Below are 27,792 nucleotides of genomic sequence, written 5' to 3'. Positions count from 1 at the left end.
CCGCCCATCCGCTCTGCCGCGCGTCGTCACGCCGACTGTTAGCATACGTTTGATATGATAAAAAAAATGACGTGACGCGAGAGCGCAAGGTTACTGCCACACGCGGCCGACCGATACCGTCGTCGCGTTGTCGCCAGAAAACCCCACCGAGTCGAACGCGTCTTCCACCGGGTGGGTTACCGCAGAAGCAGGATTTTTCATCGTTCCGCCGAGACGGAAACGTGCATTGTCGGCGCGACGCGGCGTCGAAAGAAGTAGGAATAGAAATAGAAACGAATAGTGCGAAATATTACGCGAATCGCGTTATCTCCGAGAAACGTGAGAGAGAGAAAGAGAGAGAGAGAGAGAACCCGTTATCGGCGGTTTTTGCGATCTCGTCGCGGCTGAGATCAGCGTGCGAGGGGGGAAACAAGAAAAAAGAAGCGAAACGCGTCGCGGGCCCCGGCGAATCAACGTCGGCGATCAACGTCGTGTCAATTAATAGTCGAAGTCCATTTATCGCGGCTCGTTTAGTCGCCGTGCGCGAGTGCGTGCGAGAACTCGCCGTCGGCGCGGTTCTCGCGATGCGCGCGATGGCGCGCGATTCGACGAGCGGAGACAGGAGGAGAGTACGGCGGCGGCACGGGGGGGGAGGGGGAGGGATACGGAGAACCGGCGTGTAATCTGACACGGTCTTGCACGGATGCAGCCGGTTCTTAAATCCGGTATTATTTGCCCTTTTTGTTGCCGTACCGAAAGTTGCGCGCACGGGAACGATCGCGCGCGCTCGCGTGCGCACGTTGTCACGCACGCCGCCGTCGAAAGTCGACCCCGACGACGGCCGCGGGGACCTCCTCTCTCCCTCCATTTCGAAAAAGCGATCCCGCGGTATCCCCGTCGTTGACCCTAGCGGAGAGCGATATTCTCGTCACTTCCGCACTGCATATTCGACCCGGTGTCTCAGCGCATCGTTAATAACGCAGGTCGCCGAGGATTATTCGATTTTCCCGCGCGTTCAACTATTGAACTATTGAAGCGTCATTATTTGAGACCGCCGGAATTCGAAATCTCGGATTCCCCGGCGGGCGGACGGCGATCTTCCGCTGGTCGACGCGATGACGAGAGAAAGAGAGAGAGAGAGAGAGTTTCACGACGTCGCGTCACGTTGCGCGCCTGCCGTCCGACGCGATGATTTCGATGACGCACGAAGACCGGAATAGCAACGTTCGCATGTAGTTTCAAAGTTACGGAAGGGAACTATCTTTTCCCAACTTTCCCGCGAATTCATTCGGTTTCCGGCCCAAAGGTACGAACATTTCTTTAGAAAAGTGCATGTGCGTCGGGTTAAAATCTGTCACGTTTGTCTTTTCCCGTAAAGAAGATACGACAAACCAAAAGAAAAAAAAAATTAATGAATGAAAAAATACAAATAAAACGAAAAAAATAAAAATAAAAAAAATACGCAGAAAACTTAAAAAAAAATACATTTTTTTCGGAAAGCAAATTTTTAAACTATAAACTAATTGTAAACTTTAAAGCTATACGTTCGCAGTTATCGGTCGAAGCGCACTGCGTTTTTCGAGCGCACGATCGCAGAAAACGGTCACCTACGTAACAACACACACGAGCGAGGGCTGCATTACGCCGGCGGCTTCGGTGCGCGCGCGAGATTGTGATGCAACTCCCGGTGCATTCGACCGCGGACAGTTGGGCGAAGTCGCGCGCCACGCCGAAACAATCTCCTCGCGAATGGGAATGCCGATCGTCCTACCTACCGTGTACGTCCACGTACGGTACACGAGATGGACAAAGATAGATAGACAGATCGAGAGAGAGATAGAGAGAGAGGTGGGGGCACGCGCGCGTCCTCGTTCGTAATTCCACAGAATGCGGAAATATCGAACGGCGTTGGAAATCCCGCATGCGGAGCGAACGCGTGCAAGTTCTCGGCGTTCCTCGCGTGTACGACCGGCGATCGGCGTTCGTTACCGCTCGCGGTGCTGTCCCGAAGCGGGGACACGAAGCAAGAGGGAGCGAGTGGAAGACAGAGAGTAGCGAATTGTGAGACTGATAACGGAGGAACGGCGGGAGGAGGAGGACGATCTCGGAAAAGGAGCGGAGAAGCGCGATCCCGGTAGCGCGTGCTTTCACGCGATCGCCCGCGAGCGAATCGATATCGCGAGAGCGAGGAGAGAGGGAGAGAATCGGGAAATAGCGAGAGAGCAAGGTACCTTTCGATCGTCTCGTGTATACGCGAGCGATTTTCCGCGGCTGACGCGTCACTACGATCGAAATGATCGCGCGAGTGCGGGGCGTATCATCGGCCGCATGTAGGCAGGTAGGCGGACTGGCAGGCAGCGTCGTCATCGTCGTCGCGGGTAACATCGACCGTTGCCGCGAATCGATACAGCGATTAAAACTAAAATACCCCCGGCGCAGAAATGCTAAATTACTCGGCTCGGACGGCGAGGCGTAACGCCACCGTCCTAAAAATGAGGATCCATAAATAATGGAAGAATTTGAGCGTGGATTCCCTAATCAGCATACCACCCATCGGGATAGCCGCTATATTTGTATGCAAACGTTTGCAAGTGCGCGCGAGGGCCGCCGGGGGGGAAGGAGACAGGGAGAGAATGAGAAAGACGAGGAGAGAAGGTGGACAGGGAGCAGCGAGACGGGGGCACGAGGGACGTCGGAACGCAACTCCCGGCGCGATCACGAGCGTCGGCGTCGGTTGTACGCGCGAGACGCGTATACATATTTATACGCGTGCGATGTGTGAAGCACGCGCTCGTGCACATTTGCGGGACGCATGCGCGCGGCCAGACGCGTGCATGCGTAAGTGCATAAGTGCGTGCGTGCGTGCACGCACGATGACTCAGAGGAGCCGACGGGAGCACGCGCGGGCGAGATCGGGTGGAAGGAGAGAGAAAGGAGGAGCCGAAATATCGAGAATCGAGCGCGATTTTCTCCCGACCTCGGCGGTAACGGTCGGACGGATGCGATAAGGCGCTACCCGCGATAAAAAGTAGCCGGCGCTCCTCATTATCTACCCGCCCGGATTACAGATTCGCGACGGCAGATATTTCGCGGCACCGTCCTGCGGATATAAAGGTGCGTGTGCACTTGGCGAATGCGAGATCTCGTTGTTACATTTTTCATTGGGACGCGCGTGTATCGCGACAAATCCGAAACGTATCGCTCACAGGGTGGTCTTCGAGAAAGTTCGCGCGCGTTTGGGCGCGAATACACGTCACACGTTCGTTATTCGTCCGTCGTTCGTCTTAACATCGCGTACACGCGCGAGTGACGAGGGCCGCATGGAGAAAACATATTTTGCTAGAACAGCAAATTGTTTGTTAATACCAGTGACAGCAAAGGAAATTTGTTTGGACGCTGGAAAGGTTTGGTGAGAGTATCAATTGCTCTTTGCTGGACATACGGACGGCATGACAATTTGGTTATGCCGATCAAATCGTATTGCCGTTGTCGCAACGACGTTTCGCTACAACGGCAACATTATTTTTCCCGCGCCACAAATCTTTTTTTGCCGTCGCTATATCAACAAACAATTTGCTGTTCCGGCGAAACTGCGGGGCGCTCCTCTGTGTAATATGTAAATCGCCGGGTCATAAGTAAAATCTACGTAGATAAACGGCGGCTTTCCATTATTCGTCTCCGCGCGCAATCAGATTATTTAGCGCGCGAGGCGCTCCAAGCTGTGAACGTGTCGAGCCGAAGCGGATTTTCCCTCCTTCACCCACGCGCCGCCACCCACCCGCTCTTGTCGATTGTCGTTGTGTTAAAAAGATCGCCCGTCGAATGAAAAGTCGTGAGTGCCGTACGTGTGCCGCGTGTGCTCGAGCGGGGTGCGTGCATCTCGCGAAGCGACCGGTCGTGCAATAATTCCGCGAATGACGCGCGCGCTATCGCGATTACGTCGCTCCTCCATAAATTAATCCGCGGCTCTACATTGACGGAACGTAATACCGTTAATCGTGGCATTATTCATACGTGTTATCTTACCGCTATAATTCTATTTGCCGCGATACTTTTGCGGCCGGAGAAAAAGAGAGAACAAGAGAAACTGAAATGTGGATCGCCCGTACACGATCGAGGTCTCTCGCGCGAATCACGTCATCGCCCGATGATAACGGCCGAGCCGATCGCAAACTCATTCCAAAATTCGACTTGGGATCGTGAGGTTTCTTTCTTGCCGTATATGTATGAGAAAGAGAGAGAGAGAGAGAGAGAGAGGAAGCATTAATTATTAGGTAAAGGATTAATTAATTATTAATCCGCCCCGGGAAGTTTCCTCTTAAGCACCAGTGACCAATAGTTACACAATAGGAAATACCGATGAAGTGAAAATTAATGCTATTGTGAAAAGAAAAGAAAGCAAAGGAGAAGTAAAGAGATAAAGATAAAATGAAATTTAAGAGAGAGAAAAAGACCGAAGGCTGGCGAACTATGATAAACAAATGAGACTTGGCAACTGCGGATCGACTGCAGCAGCCAAGGCCTGCGGTACTTTTATTTTCCTCTCTCTCTCTCTCTCTCTCGCACCTTCTTTGCTCGCTTCTTTCTTTCGTTCTTTCTCTCGCTCCCGCGGCTTTTCTACACCACCCCGCGAGCCCCGTTCGCGCCTCCTTGTTCGTTGCCTCTCTCCCCACCACGGAGGAGGGAGCGTGAAGGCGGCGGCGGTGGAGGAAGAAGAGGCTCGCACAGAGACTCTTATTTGCTTCTTTCGTTATTCCCCTTATTTTCCTCCCCGCCGCCGCAACAAACGACCGCTGCGCTGCCTTCTTTCGCCGCTCTCTTTCTTCTTCTTCCACTATTTCTTCCTCCTCTACTTCCTCCTCCTCCTCTTCTCTCGCGAGCGTGGCACGCATCCCCTCGTCGAGAGCGCCCGACTGCAACTCCGCCGGCCTTTCAGCCCCTCGGAACGGCGGTTTATTTTTATTGCGATGTTCTGCCCCCGCCTATCCCAACCCCCCTTGCCTCCTCCCGCGGGGCCACGGCCAGTGCGCGCGCGCGGGCGCTCGGCTTCTTTTTATCTGTGTTGCAGCCGCGTTCTTTCGTCTTTTCTTTCTTTCTTTCTTCGCCGCTCGCGCGTTGCCCATGGTCAGTAATTTCGCGAAGGGGTGGCGACGAGAATGCGCGCCTCGGCCTTCGCTCGGTGGTGTTTTCTTTTTGCCACGTCGCCACTTTTTCTTTCTGTCTTTCTCTCTCTCTTTCTTTCTGCGTCCTGTCTCGCTCTCCTCCTCCTCCTACTGCTGCTACTCGCAAGTTTCTCTTCTTTTCCGCTCGGTGCCGTTTTCTCACTGCCGCGCGTACGCTTAAGTAAGCGTCGTCGCGCTTTGTGCCGCTAATACCGGGGGAAAAGTATTGACCGTCGACAAATGCGATCGGCCGGTTCTCTCATTGCCCCTCCGCGATACACACCGGGATATTTGCGGAGTTAATGGCCCGCTCTTTATCCGCGCGACGATCGCGATCGACCGGTCGCGATATACCAGCGATACCCGCGATACACGTAATACGTGGCCGATCGAGCGTGCGCGTACAGCGCCGGCACTGTAAATCGCTCTTAAATTAGAACGCGGGCCCGCCCGGCAATGCGATATTTCGATACGTGGTAATATTCGCGCCGATACGCGTGGCCCATGTCGCGAGATGTTCCCTGATAAATCGCGCGGCGCCGGATCGCACAACCGACGACGACGAACGAGGGATTAGCAATAATTCAGTTATTTAATACGTCCGATAATCTATAATTCGCGAGAGTCTCGTCAGCCGGATAATCCGCCGAGATATTAGCGCGACACAAAGTAAATTCTAGCGTCGATCGACTCAGCCGGCTCCGCGAGAGTTAACCGGTCTCACCGACGGTGGAAGACTAATGAACCTAATTGATACATCTCGATCTCCGCTTCGCCGCTCTCTTCGCGACGCGCTCGTCGAGGACCGAATCGAAACGCGTGTTCGACGTTCTGTGAGCGAGCGAACGTAAAAGCGACGTGTGGTATTGGATGAAAGGATTTCGCATTGATGACCCCAGAAAGAGAGAAGTCAATGTTTGAGTCACTGAAATGTAAGTGTACTGGAAGGATTGCCATAGCATGCCTGTGGATGGAGACACATAGATGTTTAGGGCAACCTATCTCTTATTCATACCTTACTTATCTTTTTCTAAAGAGAGCGACACGTGAAGGTGTCTTAAAGTTGGCCTCTCCGTCGGCTTTACTCTTCGAAGCCCAGTGCCTCTTTCAATGTGAATATATTTCGGCAATTCGGCCTCGGAATCTCTCTTTCTACCATCTTTTCATGGTTGAATTTTGCCTAACAAGAAGATACCGTACTCTTACTAGTTGGAGGCATCCTGAACGTGTTATTTTCTATAAATGTGTAACGCTGTACACAGTAAAAATAAAGTATTAAAATAGACATTTTTTTTTCACTGAAATTTTTGTTATCTTAACATGAGGAATATGTTAAAAAATCCATAAAATATGTTAAATTAATATATTCACTTCGTTAACATATTACTTTTTAACATATTCACCTTGTTAAAGCAACGTAAAAATTTCAGCGGACCGTTATTAACACGAAATTTTTTACCGTGTATGTAAACGTTGAACGTAAAATACCGAAGATATATATATATTAATAATTACTAAATAAATATGTTTTTACTTTATGCAATGTTTATTACACGAGAGAAATGTACAAAATTGTTAAGTGCCTCATGTGGCTCCGGCCTATATGAGTCACTACTGCCCACACATTTTCTTGTCTTTTTCTACATCTGTCAATACGGTTTCCATGCTTCGTCCAATAAGGTAAAGTACCGGTATCTAGACAATTACTTAAACCTGGACACATTCTTATTGTTTTGGCTTTGAACTACAAACATTTAGACTTGTAAATATATATATATATATATATATATATATATATATATATATATATTCTATATTGAAAGTTTAAATATTCATATTTAACCCTAATCGTGTACACTGAGGTCAACATAATTCAATCCTACTTCAAAGTATATTCATGATTTTTATTTTCATGTTCATGATTTTTATATTCATGATTTTATTTTTTTTACAGATTTTTGTCACTTTTACAAGCTTGAAATAAACTGGACACAAATGACCCTTGCGCACCAGATTAAAGTGCCAAAAAGATGTGTGCACAATTAAAGTCAAAGGATCAAAATAATGAGAACGTCCAGATTCAACGTCCGTGTTCAGACATTGGTATTTTTACTTCACCGTACATCGATGGTTTAAAACACTATGAATAATGAAACAATAGAATCCAACGAGACGTATCTGTCGCGTGACCTTTGACCGCTCGCGCGCAGACATTTCCGCGGCAGGGACGAGACTTCGCAGCAGCCTGTCACGCTCGCGTCCCCCGGCTCCTCTACGCGCCAGACTCCGCAACGACGCGCGCGCAGGTATCTTCTTTTCGCGGTTCGCGGTCCGCCGCGAAATTCTGAACGAACGGTCGGCCCGGCCGCCGATCTATTTCCAACGCGAGTACCGCGCGCGCGCGCGCGCTTACGCGAACGAGCGAGCTTAACACACATTCGCCGTTCTCGCGGACTTTAAATGCGATATCTCGATTGTCCTGTGGTACTCGATATCTGCCCGATACACTTTCTCCGCGGCTAACTACACCGCGCGCGCACCGCCACGCGCTCCGCGGCCGGCCGCTTTATGGTCGTTGCACTTCCCTCTCGGTTTTCCACGCAGACTCTCCGCCGACTCTCCACCGTCGCGGCGTCATTTAACGGCTTTATTACGGGTTCGTCGCCGTACGTCGCGCGCGCGAATCATCGACGTCGCCGATCGGAAGATCGAGATCACTTTCGCCCGCGCATTCGCGGGTATAGATAGACGACGATGGAGGATGACGGACGCTTATTTCGGCAGCCGGTCGCGCTGCGATTCGCTCTGATTAATTTAGTAATTAATAATGAGCCGAGAGAGATATAATTAATGCGGCGTTAACGAAGCAAGTAATATATGCGAGTAATGTAATAAAAATTTAAAATGTTGAGAAGCGGATACTAAAATATAATGTAACGAGAATATATCCGCGCGAAGTGAAGCACGTAGCGGGCAGGTGTGCGGCGCGGCATCGAAGATAACTGCATTTTAAAGTAACGCATGCGTTTTTCGGGGGACGCCCGCGCACAGGTTGTCGTCCTTTTTCGCCGATTTCCCTCTCACTCTTTCTCTTTCTTTCGTGTAATTTCGTGATTTTTATCATTAGTATCATCATGAATATTAACCAATGTCTTATATATATTTATATAATTTTTTTTCCTTTTTTTATATTATATTTTATTTCTTTATAATATGTCATTGGTAGGATTATGTATTTTCCTTGTGATGCGTTTGAGAGGAACGCGTCCCAGGGCGCCAATAAATTGCACTATTCTCTCTCGCTCTCACTCTCTTTTTTTCTATTTTTTTTTTATTCCCTCTCGTCCTTAGAATAGCTAGCTAAGTCGACCTTCATCCGGCAGAACGGAGATCTCGTCGATGCGAATAATCCGATTGAAAGTTTCGGTCCAGGACCAACTTCGCGGACTTTTGAAATCCCTCTCGTGTCCATTTCTCGAAAGAAGAGAAAAAAGCGCTCTCGGGAGGAGAAGGGGGAAGAGAGAAAGAGAGAGATACGATCGTGTCACGCGTTCGCTCTTTCCGGTCCCATTGAGGATTCTCACGGACACACTCACATGCGCGCCCGCCCGAGCGTTTGTGTCGTGAGCGTCTTATCACGACGTCACTGATAAAGCGGCCATGATGGATAGGCGAAGAGTCTCCACCGCAGACTCCGCCCTGTTTTTTTCTCTCTCTTTCTCTAGGCGGCCGCGCTTTCGACACGCACTTTTCTACGACGCTAACCTTCGCGGCTCCACGCCCAAAAATAAATCGCCGCAGGCAGGCGAGACGAATAACATGGCGAATGGGCGGCGAAAGAAGTCAGTTGAAAGCCGAGTTTTCAGCTCGATCCCGTTCAATCCGACATTTTTCCTCCGCGGGTCGCCACGGACATATCATATTATAATTTTATAACTGACGAAGGTCGGGTGAATCGTTCAATCGGAGGGACTTTGATCGGATAGATAAGAAATAGAAAAAAGACACACACGCACACACACACAAATGAAACGGGAGGAGTACTTTCCCGAATTCGCCAAGGCGACAATTACCAATGACGCCGAAACGAGCGCGCTACATTTATAGCCGTGTAACGACCGGCTCTTTTAACAGCGGTATAATTCATAAGGTCGCTCGAAAACCGGTAGTCGAAGCGGCTATTAACGAATTACGAGGACGATGATATGCACGGCTCACGTGCATCTTCTTCGCGAGATCGATCGACAGCTCGCTTTTCCCCCGGGGGCAGGGGTTGAGGAGGGGAAGAAGGATGAGGAATTTTTACTGGCTGATATCGACCAGTTCGTTATCTTCGCGAGCGTTTCATTAGACGTATACGTACTACACGTATGCACGAGCGGAGGAATGATTGGTAAGGTGCCAGAAATTCAATGGCTCACTCCACCGCGAAGCTTATCGGTCGGCGGCGCGAGCGCTGCCGGCGGCACAACGGAGTCCTTAAATTACCCCGAAATTATTCGCAGTGATTCGCAATTAATTAAAGCTTAATATCGGGCTTTCCACTCGGAAATTTGCCGTAATCGGATAATCGATATCCGTATTAATACATGTTATAATATATATAATGGGATGTTATACATCGCGCGGATCCTTCCGCATCCCCCGGGTCCTTCCCCGGCGCGACTCAGCCCCGAAAAGATCGATGCTTCCTGCGGCGCAGCGCTAACGACTGCTCTCCGAGAGTCTTATATACCCGGACCGCCGAGAGCGTCGTAATCGCCGCGACCTCTTCGCGCGTAATCGCATCGCGACACCGATCGCGAGTTCCACCCTTGCGACTTCCACGTCTCGCGCGTCCTCGCGTGGGCGGCGCGGAGAGCCGGGAAGGGGCGGTAGTAGCCGAGGAGAATCATCGTCGCGATGACGACGCGGAGAGAGAAAAATCGGCGACGAGTGGAAAAATCCATCGGGTCGAGGATGACACCTCGATCGGCGCGCACTTCCTGAACCGGCCGGATTGTCTCTCTCTCTCTCTCTCTCTTCCCCCGCTCGCTCTCACACGCTCCGGCGTTCGCGCCTTGAAGCGATCCCCGCTCATGTACGCGCCTTTCTCTCTCTCTTTCTCTCCCTCTCTCCGGTTGTCGCGCGCGTCAGCTATCTAGTCGGCTAGCTAGCCAGCTAGCAGAGGGTGGAGGAAGAGAAGTAACGGCGGTGGAATAGAAGCGGGCACGAGGACAAGGAGGCAGGAGGTGAGGAGAAGGACGCGTATGACGAGGAGTCGAGCGAGCGAGCGAGCAGGCAGGCGAACAGGAAAGCAGGCAGGGGGCAGGGCAAGGGGGCCAGCTAGCGAAGGGGGGTTGCGTGAAAGAGAGATAGCTCGCGCGTAAAGGCGGTGCGGGCGCGATTGGCCGCTTCCGCCGTGTCGCTCGTGCCGATTGGCGGCTCTGCCTTCCCCGGAATCGTGTTATTTCAATCGATATCTCTTCGAGTAGCCACACGCGGATTTTTCGACGCGCCGCCGCCTCTCTTATCAGCGCTCGCGCGCCTTTCCACCGCTCGCTCGCTCGCTCGCTCGACTCGCGGCGCCTTTTTTCCGCCGGTCCCCCGTTTAGCGCACGCACCGCGCTACACACGACCGGAGACCAAGAAATCGCCGTGTCCCCCCCTTTGGGCCGGTTTAGTTCGCGAGAGACGCCGCGCGCTGGCGCACAGCGCTAGGTCCGCGCTTCTGCATCCGGTCTACCCGCGCGCGGGCTACCCCCCGGTGCATATAAAAAATCCCCTCGCGGGTGGAAAAAGTGATAGTTTCTTCGCGGTCGTCGCGAAACCGTCCCGCCTGACTCTCTTCCGGGGGCCACCTCCGCCACCACTGTTCGACCACGCGTACCCACGTTATCCGGTCGCGCAACGTGGTAAACGAAAGTAGTACAATATTGCGTCCCCGTGACTACGCTCCTCCGGCCGAAGACGCGACGAATTCGCCGAGACGGGACCGTCGTGGAGCAGCTCGTGGATCGCGCGCAGCGACGAGACAGAAGGAGAGAGAGAGAGAAATAGTCAAGTGCCTACGCAATTCGCCGTGCCTTATCGTCGTTCGGCGGCGTGTTCCGCGACGAATCGCGAAAAGGGAAAAAAAGCACCAAGGTCTCGGATGAAAGTACGGAGGATATCAACGGGCAAGCGGATCCTCTTCCTGCTCGCTCGCTCCCGCCTCGCTTTCGGCGGCAAGGACTTTGTTCGCGAGTGCAAGGCCGTGGCACGGCGCTTACGCAACGATCCTCCGGTACCGTTGCGCAAAGAATGACGACGATCGACCGGCCGTCGGGTCGATCGGGGTGAGATCGCGTAGCCGGCTGAGCCGCGGACGCTTCGCGAACAACGAGCGCTCGTCGAGAGATCGTGACGAGAGGGAGAGAGTAAGTGAGGAGAGCCGAGGACGCCACGTCGGCGTGTCGCATTAATGGAGCGCGGGAGGATCGACCGGCCGGTCGGGAGAGCGATCGCGGCGAACGAGCGACGGTGTCTTTCACACGCGCCGCGATAGAGAAAAAGACGGACCGACGGACGGGAAGAAAAAGAGGGTGGAACACTATGGGGTCCCGCAAACGCACGCGGAGGCAGTCGCTATCTCACTCTCACACGGTGATTTCTCCATTTTCGATTACGTAAGAAGGAGCCGCACGTCGATCGGAGGGAGGAGAGAAAGAAAGAGAGAGAGAGAGAGGAGGTGACGGGAGAAAACGCTCGCTGAAACGCGCAGGCACAATGAGAAGGCCCGCCTGGGAAAAAGATCGGCGGGCGAGATTGATCGGAGCAACAACAATGGCGATCGAGGAGCCGGCCCGCACTGTGTTCGCCGGTGTCGAATATTAACGCATAGGCAATAAGAGCGGTCAACAGTCTGTGTTCAGCTAGTCAGGGACCAAACTCGCCGTAAACTCATTTTATTCTTACGGCCGCCTCGGCCGCGCAACCCACCGGCCGAGATCCATTCTAGTCGTATACTACTCTTCATTCTCCGAGGCGACTCCCCCGTCGCGCACGCACACACGCATCCTCGTGGAAAAAGCACCCTTGTGAACTCGATCGACGCTACCAACGGAATCGCACGTGAGACCACTCCGGTGTCGGTGTGTACGCGCGTTTACGACGTGATATATTCGAGGTGACGAGTGCGACGACCAACCCCCTCGGTAGCCCTCTCGCACGTCTGACCGGAGAGACGGACGGACGGACAGACATTCGCGGTTGGGTCGAATCGGAGCGCGCGATTTTATAAATTCCGCATATCGGGTGGTCGAAGGGCGCGCGAGCGCTCACGATCATGCCAGTGTCGGGGCCTTTCGTGTCGTCGCGCGCAGAGGGCGGGTGGGACTCTTCAGGTTGCGTGCTCGAGATTCTTCCCTGAAGATGTATGGCACCAATGAAAGCCACGGGCCGAACCACGGGCCTTGGACACCGCCCCCCGCGCCCCAACCGCTCCCGCCGCAAGCCCAGCATCAAAACCATCCCCGACCTCACCCCCACAACCATCCGAGCCACCCGCCGTACGTACCGCCGACGTATCAGCATCCTCATCACCACTTGCCACCCCAGGTAATTATTGATGAATATTCCACGGCTAGTCCGGCCGGTAGGATCGAAAATTCGCGCTACGAGCCGTTGGATCACGGTCGGATATCACGGTGGGAAAATTCAGTGAGGAAAAAGGAACGCGGCAGTTTTCAGGTGGTGCGCGTGTTCTCGCGCGTGTGTGTGCGCGCGCAGGAGTATATATATGCGCGATTAAGTGTGTATGTGTGTGTGTGTGTCGAATTCCGCGCGACGGAAACGCCGGTGTCATAACATTGACGTAACGAGCGCGCGCGTTGCCGAGTCCGCGCGCGAGTCGTCCAAAGAAACGTCCGCAGGCTTAAAGGCTGATCTCATTATGACGTATTTTACATGTCTGCATTAATAACGAGGCATTATTAATAACCGGAGGGTAATAATAGCAATGATAATACACCGGCCGGGAAGTTGTGAGAAACGGCGGCTGAACCGGTCGAATAAAAATTAGCGTCCTGTTCGCGATTGCGCGATCGAAAGGGGGAGAGAGACCTATGCGCCACGATAAGCGGTTGAACGGACGTAGACAGTGCATAACTGTCTTTAGACGCGCACTTCGCTCGTTCGCTCAATCTGACGATTAATCACGAGGTGGAGACCGCTACCTGATGACCGTTTATTAAATTACCCACGTGATTCGCATTATGGTTATATACCTGCGAGAGAGAGAGAGAGAGAGAGTGTGTCTTTACCCGCCGCTAACCGAGGGTATTCGCCTGTCGACAATCGTCGTGTCGATCGAAACGCAAACCTGTTCGAACTTGGCGACCGTACAGTCCTCGGCCGTTCGAGTCTCTCGTCTTTAAGGAGATTCACATGTCGCTAAAAGAGAGGAGGACAGAAAGCTTAGAGAGAGAGAGGAAGGATGGGAGAGAGCGCGCGAATGGCTGAGGAGTCTCTTGGAATATCGACGCGACAGGAACGACCGAAAACGACCGTTAATAATTAACGCTCCGGCAAAGCCGTTGCTAAAAATGACCGCTGCATATTTGATGCCGCCTCCGCTCCCTCGGCTCGGAAGTTCGCGCGACACGTCGCCGAACTTTCCGATTGAGTTTGTTTTTTCGCGGCCAGCGCGTCACTTCCGTCGCGCGTTACTGCCGTCGTTTCCCCCCCTCCCCTCCCCCGGACAATTGAGCCCAGTTCTCCGCTCGAAATGGCGATCTCGCGTTCGCGGATCTCTCGTCGTCGTCGTCGGGTAATTCGAGTCGAGTGCGGAGAGTTACCAACGACGCCGAGACGAGACCGCAAGGTCGACCCGATCGTTGATAGACTTTCGCTCCGATCGCCGAGATGCACGTCCGGTGATCTTACACTCTTGACATTGCTCTCTCTCGGCAGGCTTCGTCTCGCCGCTGTCGACGCGCGTTAATACGATCGATATAGCCCGTTATCGCGCGATCTCGCGGCCTGCCCGATTTTTTTCTCCTCTTTCCTTCCTTTTTTTCGGCCGGCCTGCCGCCGCTAGCCGCAGGATAACGACTACCTTTCGGCGTCCTTAATTTCGACGTGCCGCGTCGTGTTATTTGATCCTATCCGCCGACGAAACAGGAAGCCCGATTTTGCGTACCGTAGCTGAGAGACGACTAGGAAGGAGGAAGGGAGAGAGAGAGAGAGAGAGAGGAAGATGCAGAGATAATCTCGATGCCCCTGGTGCCCAGATCTCGTCCTTTTTCGTAGCGGAAAGATTTAGCCGTTCCTCCGTGTTTCTTTTCTCTCCCTTTTCACACGCATAGTAATGCGCGAGACGCGAATCGGCGTTTCCTCTAACGCGCGCATTTTCTCAAATATTCGCGCGAAGTGACTTTATGGAAATTATCGTAAAACTGGCCGGGTAATAGGCGGTTTGATCGCCCGGCTGTAATTAAACGATCCATATAGATAGAGAGCTCCTCTCTCGACGAGATTACCGCGTGGTAACGCGAGAGCGACACAGAGAGTGTCGTCGCTAACGTCCGACTCTAACATTAGGCAGATGCGGGCGAGACAGCAGCGAGACGGGGGGACCGAAAAGAAATCACACAAATCGGCCCGCTCTCTCTCTCGTCCTTTTCACGCAGCTGATCGTCCGCGTACTCGCTCGGCCGCGCGTGCACCCGCGTCGACCGGAAACGGACAACATACCTCGCGGAGAGGATCAACGTGCAACGATTCAGGCGGATTAAAGCCGACAATTACAGGGAGCCCGAGTGGTGGCTTCCCCCCTTTCCTTTATAATACAGTGCTAGTCCGCGGCGGTAGTTTAGACAGATAGGTGGGTAGGTAGGTCCGCGAATGAGTCAGGTCATGCTAGGTTAGATTGGACGTTGTCTCCGTACATGTACGCTCGTATACGCCGCATACTCTCTATACACGCGCGCACACACCGACGAAGCATGTACCATATGTGAGCCGCTGGATGGCCGGCGTGCGTGGGTGCCGGCGCGTGTGCGTACGTCTGTGTGCGTGTGCGCCGTGAAGAGAAGGCATATGGTCAGCAGGTGAGACCTTTGCTTTGTATTCCAAGTGTATAAAGTAGCCCACTTCGAGTGGCCCGACGTTACTCACGGACGTAACTCACGGTGAGAAGGGAGCGAGAGAGGGGGAGGAAAAAAAGGAAAGGGTTGTTGCGTCGGCTCCTCCTGAAATGCTAACGATCCCTTCGAGCAGCATCAGGAGGAGACCGCCGCCGATACGAAACGTCCGGCTGCGTACGGCGTAGCGGAAGAGAAACGGGGACGTGCACTTTTCAGGCTGAAATCCCGCGGAGAGTCTCTTTGACGCAGAACTGTGTCGGGGATGACTCGTTAAAATAAAACAGCCGCGAATATAAGAGAGAGAGAGAGACCGAAACGGCGTCGTGTCGCGCGGAGTGAAAATATTCGCCGGCGCTCGTCGTCGCGAGAGAGCCGACGAGCTCCTGCAGATTTTACTACTGCTACTACTGCCGCTACATTAGGAGAGAAAAGCGGACCAAGGGTTTAACGAGCGATCCGAGAGTTAATAAAAAATGACGGGCGCGAGCGGAGGGAGGACGTAAAAATTGGAATAACGCGGAATCGCGCGAGAGAGGGAGAACGAAAAGAGCGAGGGCGGCAAAGTCGGAGAAACCAGGAGATGTTCCCGAGGAAATACAGTGGGTGTCATTTGATATATTTTTCCATTATTAAGGACATTAAGCCGGCGGCCCGCGGGCCAACTCTTTCCGTTTTCTTCTTCCTCTTTTCATTTCTCTTCGCGGGCCTCAGTGCACCGCGCGCGACTCTCCCTCTCTTCCTCTTTCTCCCCCTCCTTTTTTTCCCGCGGCTGGCGACGGCGATAAATCAGAAAAAAAGATTCAAACCGCCAGTATGGTCGGGCGTCGGGACGCAATTTTCCGTCTGCCAGGAGATAAAAATTTGATTAACGGCCGCGCAGTCTTGAAATTTAAGAAAGGCGCGGCACTCGCTCTCGCCCGAACTCCACCGTCGAAAAACTTCCACGGAGAATAATAGCCAACATTGTTCTCTCGTATGTCGATGCTGCCCGATGAGGCGCCCTCCCCGCCGCTGACCCCGCCCCGACGTGCTTCTGAGATCGATTATAGACACAACGGCAACATCGTTCATGACGATTTTATTCTAATTTAATCAGCGACAATTAGCGGCAGTCCGGAGATACCCGTGAATGTCTGATGCACATTTAATTCGCGCTTTGCACTTCGGGACTCGTAGGTGCGAGCGCAACGCGGGGTAACTCGGGGTAATTATCAGCATGCGATAATACGAGTCGTTCGATCGAACGAACTCTTCTCCTCGCGCGTCCGAAGTTTTGAGAAATCCTGATGGGCCACTCGAATGAGAGAGAGAGAGAGAGAGAGAGAGGGAGAGACAGTCGTTAAAAATTCGCGACGCGACTCCGCCTTTGCAGAGAGTCAAACCGTTTTTCACGAACCCTTCCCCGTCACTCCCGGTTAATCATCGTGAAAGTCCGCTCGCGCGAGGGGCGGCGGGGGGAAGGCTCGGGGCGGGAAAATCTGTGTTGGCAAGCAATTACAAACGTCTCCGAGATATCGAACGGGCAAATTGTAATTACACGACGCGGAAGTAAGGAAATATACCGCGCGTCGCGACTCGCTTCTTTTCAGAGGCGTACATTCGCGCCCTTCCCTAGTCGAGCACATTCGGCGAGCCCGTTTCTCCCGATTATTCCCGGCGACCTTTCACCTCGATATATACGTCTCTCGTCCCGCGAAAAGGAAGGAAGAAAGGAAGAGTTTTTCAACGACGCGACACGCGAGGTACATCGCCGGATATATCGGCACAGCCGGTCGTACATCGATTAAACGAGTACACATCGCCGTCCGTAACCCTGCCCTTCCGTTCGAATAGTACCGCAAAACAGGAGCAATTTCATTCAAATCGACGACGAACAACAGCCGGTCCCCGGCGTGCTGGAGCGGGGCGGAGGTAGAGGAGAGGAAGGCGAGGAAAAAGGCGCGGAATAAAATCGCGAGCAGCCTCTCCCTCTCTCACGGGGATTAAAGAGTCCAGGGATGCCCAGCGCCGAGAGATCGTCGCCCGTCAAGTATCCGACAGCCACGTCGCGAACGCAGGGGAAGGGTTGAACTCGCGAAAACTTGAGAACCCCCGGTGACAATTTCAATTCTCTCTGTCTCGCCGGCCGCGCCTCTTCTTCTCGTCTATCTCGCTCTCCTTCTTTCTTTCTTTCTTTCCTTCCCAACCGACGCTCCCCTGGTCGCGAAGGGGGTGACCTAAGATTCTTAAAACTTCTCACGAGATTTTTCGATTTTAATTACAGTTTTAACATATTTTAATAAAATCCCCCCGTCATCTCCGCGCGAGTACGTAGGTCCCTGCCGCCTGGCCGGCTCCACCGATTTTACTCCTCTTTAATTCCGCCAACTTTCGGCCCTTCCTCTCCCTCGCAGCGAGAAATCCCGCTTCGCCGAGACGGCCCGCCGACTCTTGCCGCGGACTGTACGGCCTTAACGTTAACCCTTTCGTTCGTTCACCTACACCCACACCCACGGTGGCGCAACACCTGTTCCCCGGACGAGGAGAAGCCGAAATTGAACGTTCCTCCGCCGGCTACACACGCGGGCCTGGCCGCCTCTATCAGTTTCGGTTCTTCCTCGCGGCGCTCAGGAAGAACCGGAGAAGTGATTGAGCCCCGGCGGTGCTCGTGTACGCCGCGATTCCCTCGAGTGATCCTCTATCTTCAAGAGACTATCCGCCCTCGAGATCGATGGAAACGGAGCCGTTAAATTGTAAGCATTCGCGAGAGTGGTCGAAGTCGAAGGATGTAGGACGTTAGATAACGCGCGATATAGAAGCGGCCGCAGCGTATGTACACGAACGTATCACGAGTGACGCGCGTGCAAATTCGAAGAGTCGCATTTCACGTAAAGCGCCGTCTAACGGTACTGTAAACGTGTACTGTAAACATGCGGTAACAGTACTGATAATCGGGACAGCGGCTTAGAACGATCCGAGCGACAAATTTCGCCGTGCCGCTCGCGGAATCGGAGGTCGCTGTATCGGTCACTGGGTCAAGTTGCTCCGTCGTTCCGCAATTATGAACGCCGCTTCTCGCCCGAGTCGAAATTTTGCCTCGGCATTAACCCTGCAAATTCCGTCGGACTTGAAGGGCCAATGGGGGATTTCGAGATGTAACGTTGTACGGGTTTATTTTCCTACTTTGACGCAAATGTTTACTCACCGTCGTATTCGCTATGTTGAGGTTTGTACGAGGACTTATTATTCATGATTATTTAGCATTCGATTGTCGCGATATTCTACCTGCATCGAATCTTTCCTCTTAATTCCGATATGCACACGGAGAAAGAAATACCGTTGAATCAATAGAATTTCCAACAGCACGCGTAATTGGAGTAAATTTTCTTGATTTAATAATGATATCGTTGAAACAATACGTAACATAATAGTTTTAATGATATTTGCCATCGAATCAAGGAGATTTGCTATTACGCTACTGTTGAAAATTTTATTTAGTCAACAGCGTTTCTTTTTATGCAATGTATTCGTTTCATGTCATTTCTTTCGTCTGCTTTATTGCCTGAATATTATGATAAAATATAATATGTAAGACAAGCAACTATTAAATAATTAAATATTAGTAGATACAGGAAATAACATATTTCATTCTTATCCTTTCGTAATTTTTTTCTTTTTTTGTTGGAAGTTTCATCAAGATCTGTAGCTCTTAAAAGAGCTGACGTGAAGCTATATAGGCAAAAATAACCGTTATGTACTCAATAATATTGTGCACCAATAGAGAGATTTAAATTTACATTCGGTAAACATGACAATGGTCAATAAAAGCAAAAAGCAGACATTGACAAATGAAATAAAATGAGACTCGCAGTTGAAGAATGTATTATTAGAGACACGTAAATCAATATTCGCTAACGATATTTTATTTTAAGGCCGGTATTCATAGTTGTAAATTACTTATAATCCTTGATCAAGAGTATAAACTCATTATAGATTCATATTCACGAACCGTTATTCAGCTGTATGGGTCAATGTTCTCGTTATATGAAATTAAGTAAAAACTATATTATAAGTTGAACCTCCAGAAATAGGTAACATGCTGACGAATATTTCAAGATTCATAAATCTATAACTATTTAAACGACGATGAATGCCAACTTAAATTTCAATATCTCTTTATTCTCCGCTAAGTTCGTCAAATGCTCATTAAAATCGAAAGCATTCTGCATAACGAATGATTTGACTCACCAAATACATAATGTGTCGCTGTCCACGTCGCGGTGTCCCGGCTTCCCAATTCAGCACCCTGCTACTCCGGATACTCCATCGTGGCACTGACATTAACACTGACGCTAATATCCGCGCAAATGCGATTCGATCATAGTTAAATAACGCGATGCCGACGAAAGCCCGATTAAATATTTTAAGGACCGACGGGAATGATAAGTCACTGATACACCGTGCTTCGCCTCGCGGTATGTACGCGTCCCTCGGTCGCGCGAAAATTTCAGACACGCTCGATTACCAAAATAATAGGCAAAAAAGGGCTACCGTCATCTCTCGTATATCGTCAATCGTTGTCCCCTGACATTGAACGGTCGCGAGATCCCAACATTAAATGCACTCTCAAAACATTACGCAGATCTCTGGATTCGCCTTCTTTTCATTTCGATTCAAAGAGTCGCCGTACCGAATCCAAATTTGAAATTCTAACGACGCACAGCATTAATAGACACATTTGTTGAATCTACGAATCCTATCGAAATTTTCAACACTAATAAAAATATTAATAACAGGTTACAAAGAAGGAACGTTTTTTTCTTTCTTTCCGTATCCATTAATTTAATTATTTGCTTGCGTTAATTATTTGATATTTGCTTATTGCATATACTCTGTTTTCGGTCGAGTAAGTTGCACGATTAATGCATTGTTTATTGGAAATATTAAATACAGGTAGAACATCGAGACTGAAACGAACATATTAAATAATTGTGAAACAAGTGCTTCCTCAAGCCTCAACATTTTGAACACGACAGGCGAGCAAACTATTTGTAGTGTCGGGCAATAGCAATGTATAACGTTATTTTCCAAGATTCTCCATCGAGCCGGCAAGTTCGACGGAATCTGCAGGATTAATCAAAATTTCGACTCAGGTCAGGCCTTCTACCACCGCGCGACCTTGGACGGTGGTAACTTCTAATCGCCGAGTTCAACCACCACCAATTCGACTCGAGTTCGACGATACGACGAGCAGCGGCGCAATTTTACGCGCTGCTCTCGCAACTTAAAACAGTTATGCTCTAGTCTTGGATACATCCACTAAGAACTTGCGCAAGCTTCAGAGATACGAGGATCGATCGAACCGTGTGCGTTATCAATCAGCCGAAGCTGCGAAGGTGAATGCCGTACCTCGGAATAGTATATTTTTCTCGATATCAAAGACGCATCTGAGAGGGCAGCTAGCTTTATAGCTGGATCTTACATTTAAGACCGTCCTGAGTGCATCTTCAGATGCATCGTAACCAATGAAACGATCAGTATCACGGTGCCTGAAGATAAGCTTAAGACGGCCTTAAATATAAAATCCGACTATGAATATCGGGCTAAGATATTTATTATCGTTTACTCGCGATTTGGATTTTTCCTCTCGAAGTATAAATCGAAGACCGAGTTACGCGCGTCTTTAACGCGTTGATCAGCGAAATCCGCGGTACGGACGTTTCACCTCGAGGTCGCCTCGCCGCAACGATCTCTCTCTCCCGCTTCTTCCCATCACGAAGAACGTTATCGTGCGTTATCATTATGTCGCGGCGAGGGGACGTCTGCCCGGCTTCGGCGGATGCGTGAGTGATGGCGAGATCGACCGGGCGTAGAAAAGAAAAAAAAAAAACAAATGAGAACAGCGAGAGAGGCGGTCAGGGTCGATCTGCCATCCCCCGTTGCTCGGCGAAAAGTACAGCGTACCAACTAACCCCGGCAGTTCTTCTCGCAGATCTTCATGCACAAGAGCGCGATGCAGATGCACGCGAGGGAGCTGGGCGCGGGTGCACTGACGGCGAGACCCGGCAGCGTCCCGGGCGGCCTGGCCGGCTTAGGCGTCGGTGTCGGCGTCGGCGTCGGACCGGGTGGCATGATCGCCAGCAACGAGGTCAAGCCGCACCAGTGCCAGCAGTGCCTCAAGTCGTTCTCCAGCAACCACCAGCTCGTGCAGCACATCAGGGTCCACACTGGCGAGAAGCCGTACAAGTGCAGCTACTGCGACCGCAGGTTCAAGCAGCTGAGCCACGTGCAGCAGCACACACGACTGCATACGGGTGAGTGAGCGAACGTATCTCAGTCTGCCTTTTTAGGCCTTTGGTCGACCTGTTGGTTGGTCGATCGATCGATCGGTGTACATCGCGCCGATTCGCCCGGGGAAGCTTTTCTCCATTATTTCGGCCGATTTATTAAATCGGCAACGCGACCGATCGGCAACGCCCGTATAAATTAATGCATAATAATACGCGTTATAACCCCCTCCCCCGCGCACCTCCTCTCCCCCCTCCCGCCGACCACCACCACCAGCATCACCGCTCGCCCTGGGCTCGTCGTTACAGAATCGCCGCCGAGTTATTGGTCAATAAATTAGTGCACGAATATATATTGCTGTTATAGTAAATTCTATGAATACTATATATCGCGCGCGAGCGCGGGCTATAGCCAATAATCAATAAATTAATATGCAGTTATTGTTTGTACGGGCAATCGTGCGTCCCGATTGTGACTAACTTGAATGCGCGCCAGTGCAAAATTGCTTTGTGCATGCAACATGCGCGCCAGGTAAAATATTCCTATACGCCCGGTAGATTCTGCCGAACGAGCGAACGAATGAATTAACGAGCGCGAAAGAACGGACGAGCGCACGCATCCCCCCTCGATATGCGCTCGCTGCGCAACCGACCTCCGATTATTTAGACAATGATGCATCTGCAATCGCGCGCGCAAGGCGGCCCGCGACTAAAATAACATCGACCGGCCGGGCCGAAGGATTTGCAATAATGAGAAAACCCGATCTGGCAGCAAAGGCAGCCAATGGGTCGCGTCCGGGTAGAAAGAATTTCATTAAGGGATGAGCGTAGTCACTCGGAAGGTATTAGCCTCGCAAGCGAACGGTCAGCGCCGCGCGCGCACGACTACTGCTAGACTCGACCCTTGGAAAAATCTCGTTGACCTTAACGAAGATTTGCTTTGCCGAGGCAACGAGAAAAAAGGCGCACCCACGTCGGAGTATTCGAGCTATTTAATCGAGAATCAGTCCGAGTCGAAGAGGTCGAAAGAGAGAGAAAGAGGGGGGGGGAGGGGAGGGAGAAAGAGAGATAGATATACGGGAGCCTGAGTAACAATCGACCAGAGGCGAGGCTCATCGTCGACAGAGTAAACGGAGATTTTGCTCGATGTTAAACGTAACGTAACACGTAACTCGTAACACGTAATCTCTCTCTGTCCTTTTTCTCTTTCTCTCGTCGAGCCGCTCTCTTAAACTTTCTTCGACGAGCCGAGGAGAACGCTCGCGACACGGATCCGCAATATTCTCGCGCGCGATTCGACTCGGTTCGCGCGCCAGTCGCCGCACGCTCGATCAGGTTTATAAAAGCAGACGCCACGCGGGTTTGACGAGAATATCCCGCCTGTAACCTGGTTTTCCACGTTCGCGCTTATCTTTTTATTTCCACCGCGGTTCCGCGCCGCGCCACGCCACGCTAACGCCGGCCGAGCCTGTCTTTTCTTAACCGTAAATAGCGGCGAAAGAAGGACTCGCATTGATTTTAGCCGGCCCATCTCTCTCTCTCTCTCTCTATCTCGACCACCCACAGCCGAATAACTACTGCTCAGCCACCCCTTACATTAATAACCGCCCTTCCCCACATATCCCACTCCTCGTCGTCGTCCTCTTCCGCAGGGTGGTGCTCGAGCTGGGCGTGTATGCACGCGCGTACGTAGAGGGCCGCTTTGGATTTCCACACTTCTATCGATAAAATGTTTTAAATGCAGCCGTATGCAGCCCCCGGCCGACCGGCTGCATACGGGAAAGAGGGTGCGAAACTTGCAGCGGTATCTCATGACGCTCGTTCGCGGAGCTCACGGAGTCGGGTTTAATCGCGAATCGGAATATTTCTATTTTCGGACGTCTTAAGGAGAAACGAACGCGATTCGGCGGTGCGAAATTTATATCCGTAGCGTGCGAATGCTCGTCGACGAGCTCGTTGACTATGAAACGTACGTCGCCTTTCCACCGGGCCAACCGCCACGCTGCGGTAATTAGTAACGAGTCGATCGTAATCATCGCGGTTCCATCGATTCTACCGATTTACCACGGCGATAATCGCTGCCGGGTCTCTTGATCGGTCATGCGTGGCGCGTGAAAAAAAAATCCGACGGTGAAAATGCGCGACATCTGTTATTTTCATCGCGCTGCCGCCCGATAGAAATTTGGTGGACTCGGTGGTCGCTAAAATCACGATGAGCCTTTCCCCCCCGTTCTTTTGCGGCGGTCTCGTTTCCTTCAGTTTCAGCCGGTTACGTTGGCGCGCGCCCCCGCAAAAATTGGGAAAAAGGGAGACGGTCGCATAGCGCCGGTTTAGTTAATTATTCGCCACGAGCGATCGCTAATCGAGATAACGACGCGAATGCAAGAGGCGGCGGCTACTCGGAAACCGCGGGGCATTTTTGCAACGGAACAATCCCGTTATAGCGTTTGCGCCGCGTATTGATTTCTCATTTCGATGAAATTCTGGCGCGGCGGGGCACGCGGCGATTGGTCGCTCGCGTTCAAAANCCCTCCTTTCCACCTACCATCCTGCCCACCTACCCATTCTCGTCCGAACGCTCCGCAAATATGCACACGAGTTACATCGTTCGCGCGCATATATGCACGCGCGTGTCTATATATTATACATATAATTCATTAACCGAAATTTGCGAGAACGCGCTCCGGGTGGCGGGAGGGAGGGAGGGTGAGGCAAATGGTGAGAGAAACGAAAGAACGGGGTCGGCGAGGGGGAGGGAGGGCAGCACAGAGAATATAATATCGACGACTGTCCGCGATATCGATAGCTGGTCAATATCTGTGTGTAGCCTAGACAAGTACCTGGCGAGGGTGTAGAGCCGTGCGCGCGATAGAGGGAGGGGGAGAGAGCGAGAGAGAGAATAAGAGCAAGAGCAACCGAGAGAGCGAGTCCATCCACCACCCCCTCTCGCGCCCAGTGGCGCGCAAGGATGACCAAACGGCCGAGCCAATGAGAGGTCCGTTCGCCCCACCGGGGCGACAGCGCGCGAAAAAGCGCGGGAATTTTTCGATCGCCCGATCGCTCAATAATGGAACCGAAGTTACGCGCGCCGCCACCGTCGGTCGCAAGCGCGCACGACCGCGCGTGAACGCGCGGCCGTATAGGATATCCACCACCTATGCACACCGAACGCACGCGTGTGTACGTATGCGACGATATCGGGATGCGGCGAGATAGAGAGAGTGAGAAAGAGGGAGAGAGGGAGGAAGACAGACAGAATTCGCGCGCGCCAGCAGCGGCAGGCCAGAGGCTACCAAAGATTACCCCTTCGGCAGCCGGCAAAACTCAATTTCCCGGCCAAAATCTAATGATCGGCCACCCTGCGCGCCAGGGATTAATCGGTTTTCCCGGAGCCGCTAACCGGGCGCGCGTGTGTTGCCTGCGAAAATCGCCGCTGCGAAAAGCAGCCGACAGTGCCGGTCTTCAAAGGACCCTCGGGCGCGATTGTGAACGCCGCGCGCTGGAGAGAGCATGGATAGAGAGAGAGAGAGAGAGAGAGCGAGCGCGTCTGTTTAATCCACGCGTCCATTCGGTAACACCTATGACCTAATGATCCGTCTATCATCGAGTCTATAATCCGCGTTACGAAAGACGCTGATGCGTAATGGCCGGCGCGTTATCGATAACGTAGCACGCCGCTCCGTGGGGAACTTCCGTCTCGGATCCTCGACGTGTGTCCGCCGCGGGATGTAATTTGGCGACCGACGTTCGTGCACCGAGAAACGAGGAGAGACGAGAGGAGAAAAGAAGAAAGGTTCTCTCTTTTCCGCCTCTCCCGCGAGGGTGCGGCGACGATTAGCGGTGCTTGAAAAAAGGAGCACGTCCCACCGGCGAAATTGACCGGACAATTTTAAAGCCCACTTAATACCGCGAAAAATTGCCATTTCGCCGGCGCATGAATAAAAATTAAGGCACTCTTCGCTCTCGCTCCCACCCACCGAACAGTTTGGGAACGAGGCTGCATATCCGTATTTACGAGGTGCTGCCGCCGCTGTAAAACGGGGAAAAGGACGAGCGCCTCTGAATTCACGGGACTCTCTCTCTCTCTCTCCGAGTCCGCCGCTCCTTCCGCCGCCTTCTCCGCTTCCTTGGCGGCGGTCTGTCCCAGGTACGCGCGGCTTTTTCCGTCCCTCTCGCACTTTTAATTCGCTAATTTCGCCCGGTTAAGAATTCATGCGGCGGAATGCCTCTCGGTGCAGACGTCTCGAGAAAAATCAAAGCCAAACGAGAAAAGCGGCGCGGAGGAGCCGTGGAAAAGAGCGACGCCGATGGTCCCTTTATCACAAATGGCGCGGAATGAAAGATTAAACAACAGCGAGGCGACGCTTTGAGATCGGGAAATAAAAATAACGAACCGGGGAGAGGCGAGAGAGAGAGAGAGAGAGAGAGAAGGCCGACGGGAACGACAAGTTCGGCGAAACGAGCCGGAGTATCTTTCTCGCCGGGCGATTTTGCACAAACTCGCCCCGTAGACCGCGCGAGAGAGCGAGAGACTCCCCACGGTGAGATTAACGGGGCGAAACCTTCGCGTTTCGAGGATATTCTGCACCGGAAGTTGATTAATTTTCATTGATTAATATAACGCGGCGGCTAATCAGCCGACCTGCGGCCCCGCCGTGAATGTTTTAACAGCGAGCGCTAATTCTAATGCCGGCCCGTATATAACGGCGCACTCGTAAATTACTCGTACGCCAGAATTCATGCATTCATGCAATTTTCGAGCGATGTAACCGGCCCGTGTTTAGTAATTAACGCACTCAACTCCGCGGCTACGGCGGAGCGGCAGTGGAAAAAGACACGCCGGTCATTGGTGGAAGCCGAAATTCGCGCTGCAACTTCGCGATCTTTCTTGCACAACGAACGCCGTTCGAAGTTGCACCGCGCGGAAATACGAGCCCGGCACCGCTTTAGATGCGCGTTATCCACGCGCAAGGTGTGTATGTGTACGTAACGCGAGAGTGCTACCCGAAGAATATTACTCGGAGGGAATAATTGCGCGGTACACGTACGATATCTCGATCCTCTTTCCTGTTCGACTAAAGATCGCCGCAGTTTCACGTCGATCGGACGAGCTCATCGCGCTCTCGCGACCGTTGAAATACCGCTAAACTCGTGAGAAGAGATACGGTTTCAGGGGGTGAGGGAGGGGAGGGAGGAAGAAAAGAAAAGTGATTAAGCCGCGGCAGGAACGCCGTATGGTCCGAAAGAAATGAACGTAGTCACGGCGCATATGCATAGCTCGCTCGCATCGACGCATCAGCCTATTCTAATTTTCCCTCCAACCCTTCTCCACGGCGGTTCCGCATTTTTTCCGTGAGGGTTAATTTGAATAGAGCCGCGGCCAGTCGGGTACTGGGGAGGAGAGAGACGCTCCGACGATACGCTCCTCACCTACGCTTCTTTTTTCGTCCAGACCTTTTGATCGTGTCGAATGGCATGATCAACCGAAAAATGGATTAATATATAATATGATGCGGTTTCGGGCAAGGCGACGTTACTGCACTGAGAAAAAAGTATTTAAAAATTTATTTCGCGAGAAGTTAATAAAGTTTATTTCTATAAAATCGGATCGAGTAATAATAAACTTTGTATCCCCCCAGAAATCAACTTTATACCCCCCACAAATAAATTTTTTAATAGTTTGTCCGCAGGGTGGGAAAATTGGTCCCGATCAATGAGCGCACCGATTTAGTATCGATGCGATTCTGAGGCAGCCCTGAAAAATAAATCATACAGAGTGTTTCACATAACACATGGGCATAATTTCAGAAACAAATTCACGACACACACGGGGAAAAATGCTGTTGAATCAAATCAAATCTCCAACAGCGGTGTAACTGAAGTAAATCTTCTCGATCCAATGGCAAATATTACTAAAGCTACTATGTTGCATATTGTTTCAATAATTGAAGTACTACTTTCAATGATAATGCTATTGAATTAAGATTTACTTCAGTTACACATGCTGTTGGAAATTCTATTGATTCGGCTGCATTCTTTTTCTCAATGCAGAAATAACGCTGAAAGTTCATATAAATATTTGTCCTATTTGACCTTGTTTCCGAGTTACAGACATTTTCGTATTTCGCTAATTCTCGTTACAAATTGAGCTAGCATAGCGACTTCACACATTTCTATCTTTAATAGGAGGGCTCAAAGTGACCACACCTTGGGCTTAAACGCAAGCTTCTAAACGTTTTATCATTGGTCTTCCAATACGTTCGAATATTCTGGATGTTG

General features: G+C 51.5%; 1 protein-coding gene across 2 annotated transcripts in view; it reads left to right on the top strand.

Annotated features, from left to right (window-relative positions):
• LOC106743130 (zinc finger protein 853-like) overlaps positions 1 to 27,792 on the top strand; it is an 82,321-nt gene that overhangs the window by 18,444 nt on the left and 36,085 nt on the right. Inside the window, exon 3 of one of the 2 annotated variants that reach the window (XM_014616667.1) lies at positions 21,219 to 21,540. In XM_014616667.1, the coding sequence (XP_014472153.1) occupies positions 21,219 to 21,540 (322 nt within the window). Of the gene's footprint in view, positions 1 to 21,206; positions 21,541 to 27,792 lie in introns of both variants that reach the window. The other variant, XM_014616668.1, reaches the window with a different exon arrangement.

Source organism: Dinoponera quadriceps, unplaced genomic scaffold, assembly GCF_001313825.1.
Source record: "Dinoponera quadriceps isolate SergipeBrazil2010 unplaced genomic scaffold, ASM131382v1 scaffold942, whole genome shotgun sequence".
NCBI lineage: Eukaryota > Metazoa > Arthropoda > Insecta > Hymenoptera > Formicidae > Dinoponera > Dinoponera quadriceps.
The sequence above is the reverse complement of the archived record's forward strand: the minus strand, read 5'-3'. Positions and strand labels throughout refer to the sequence as shown.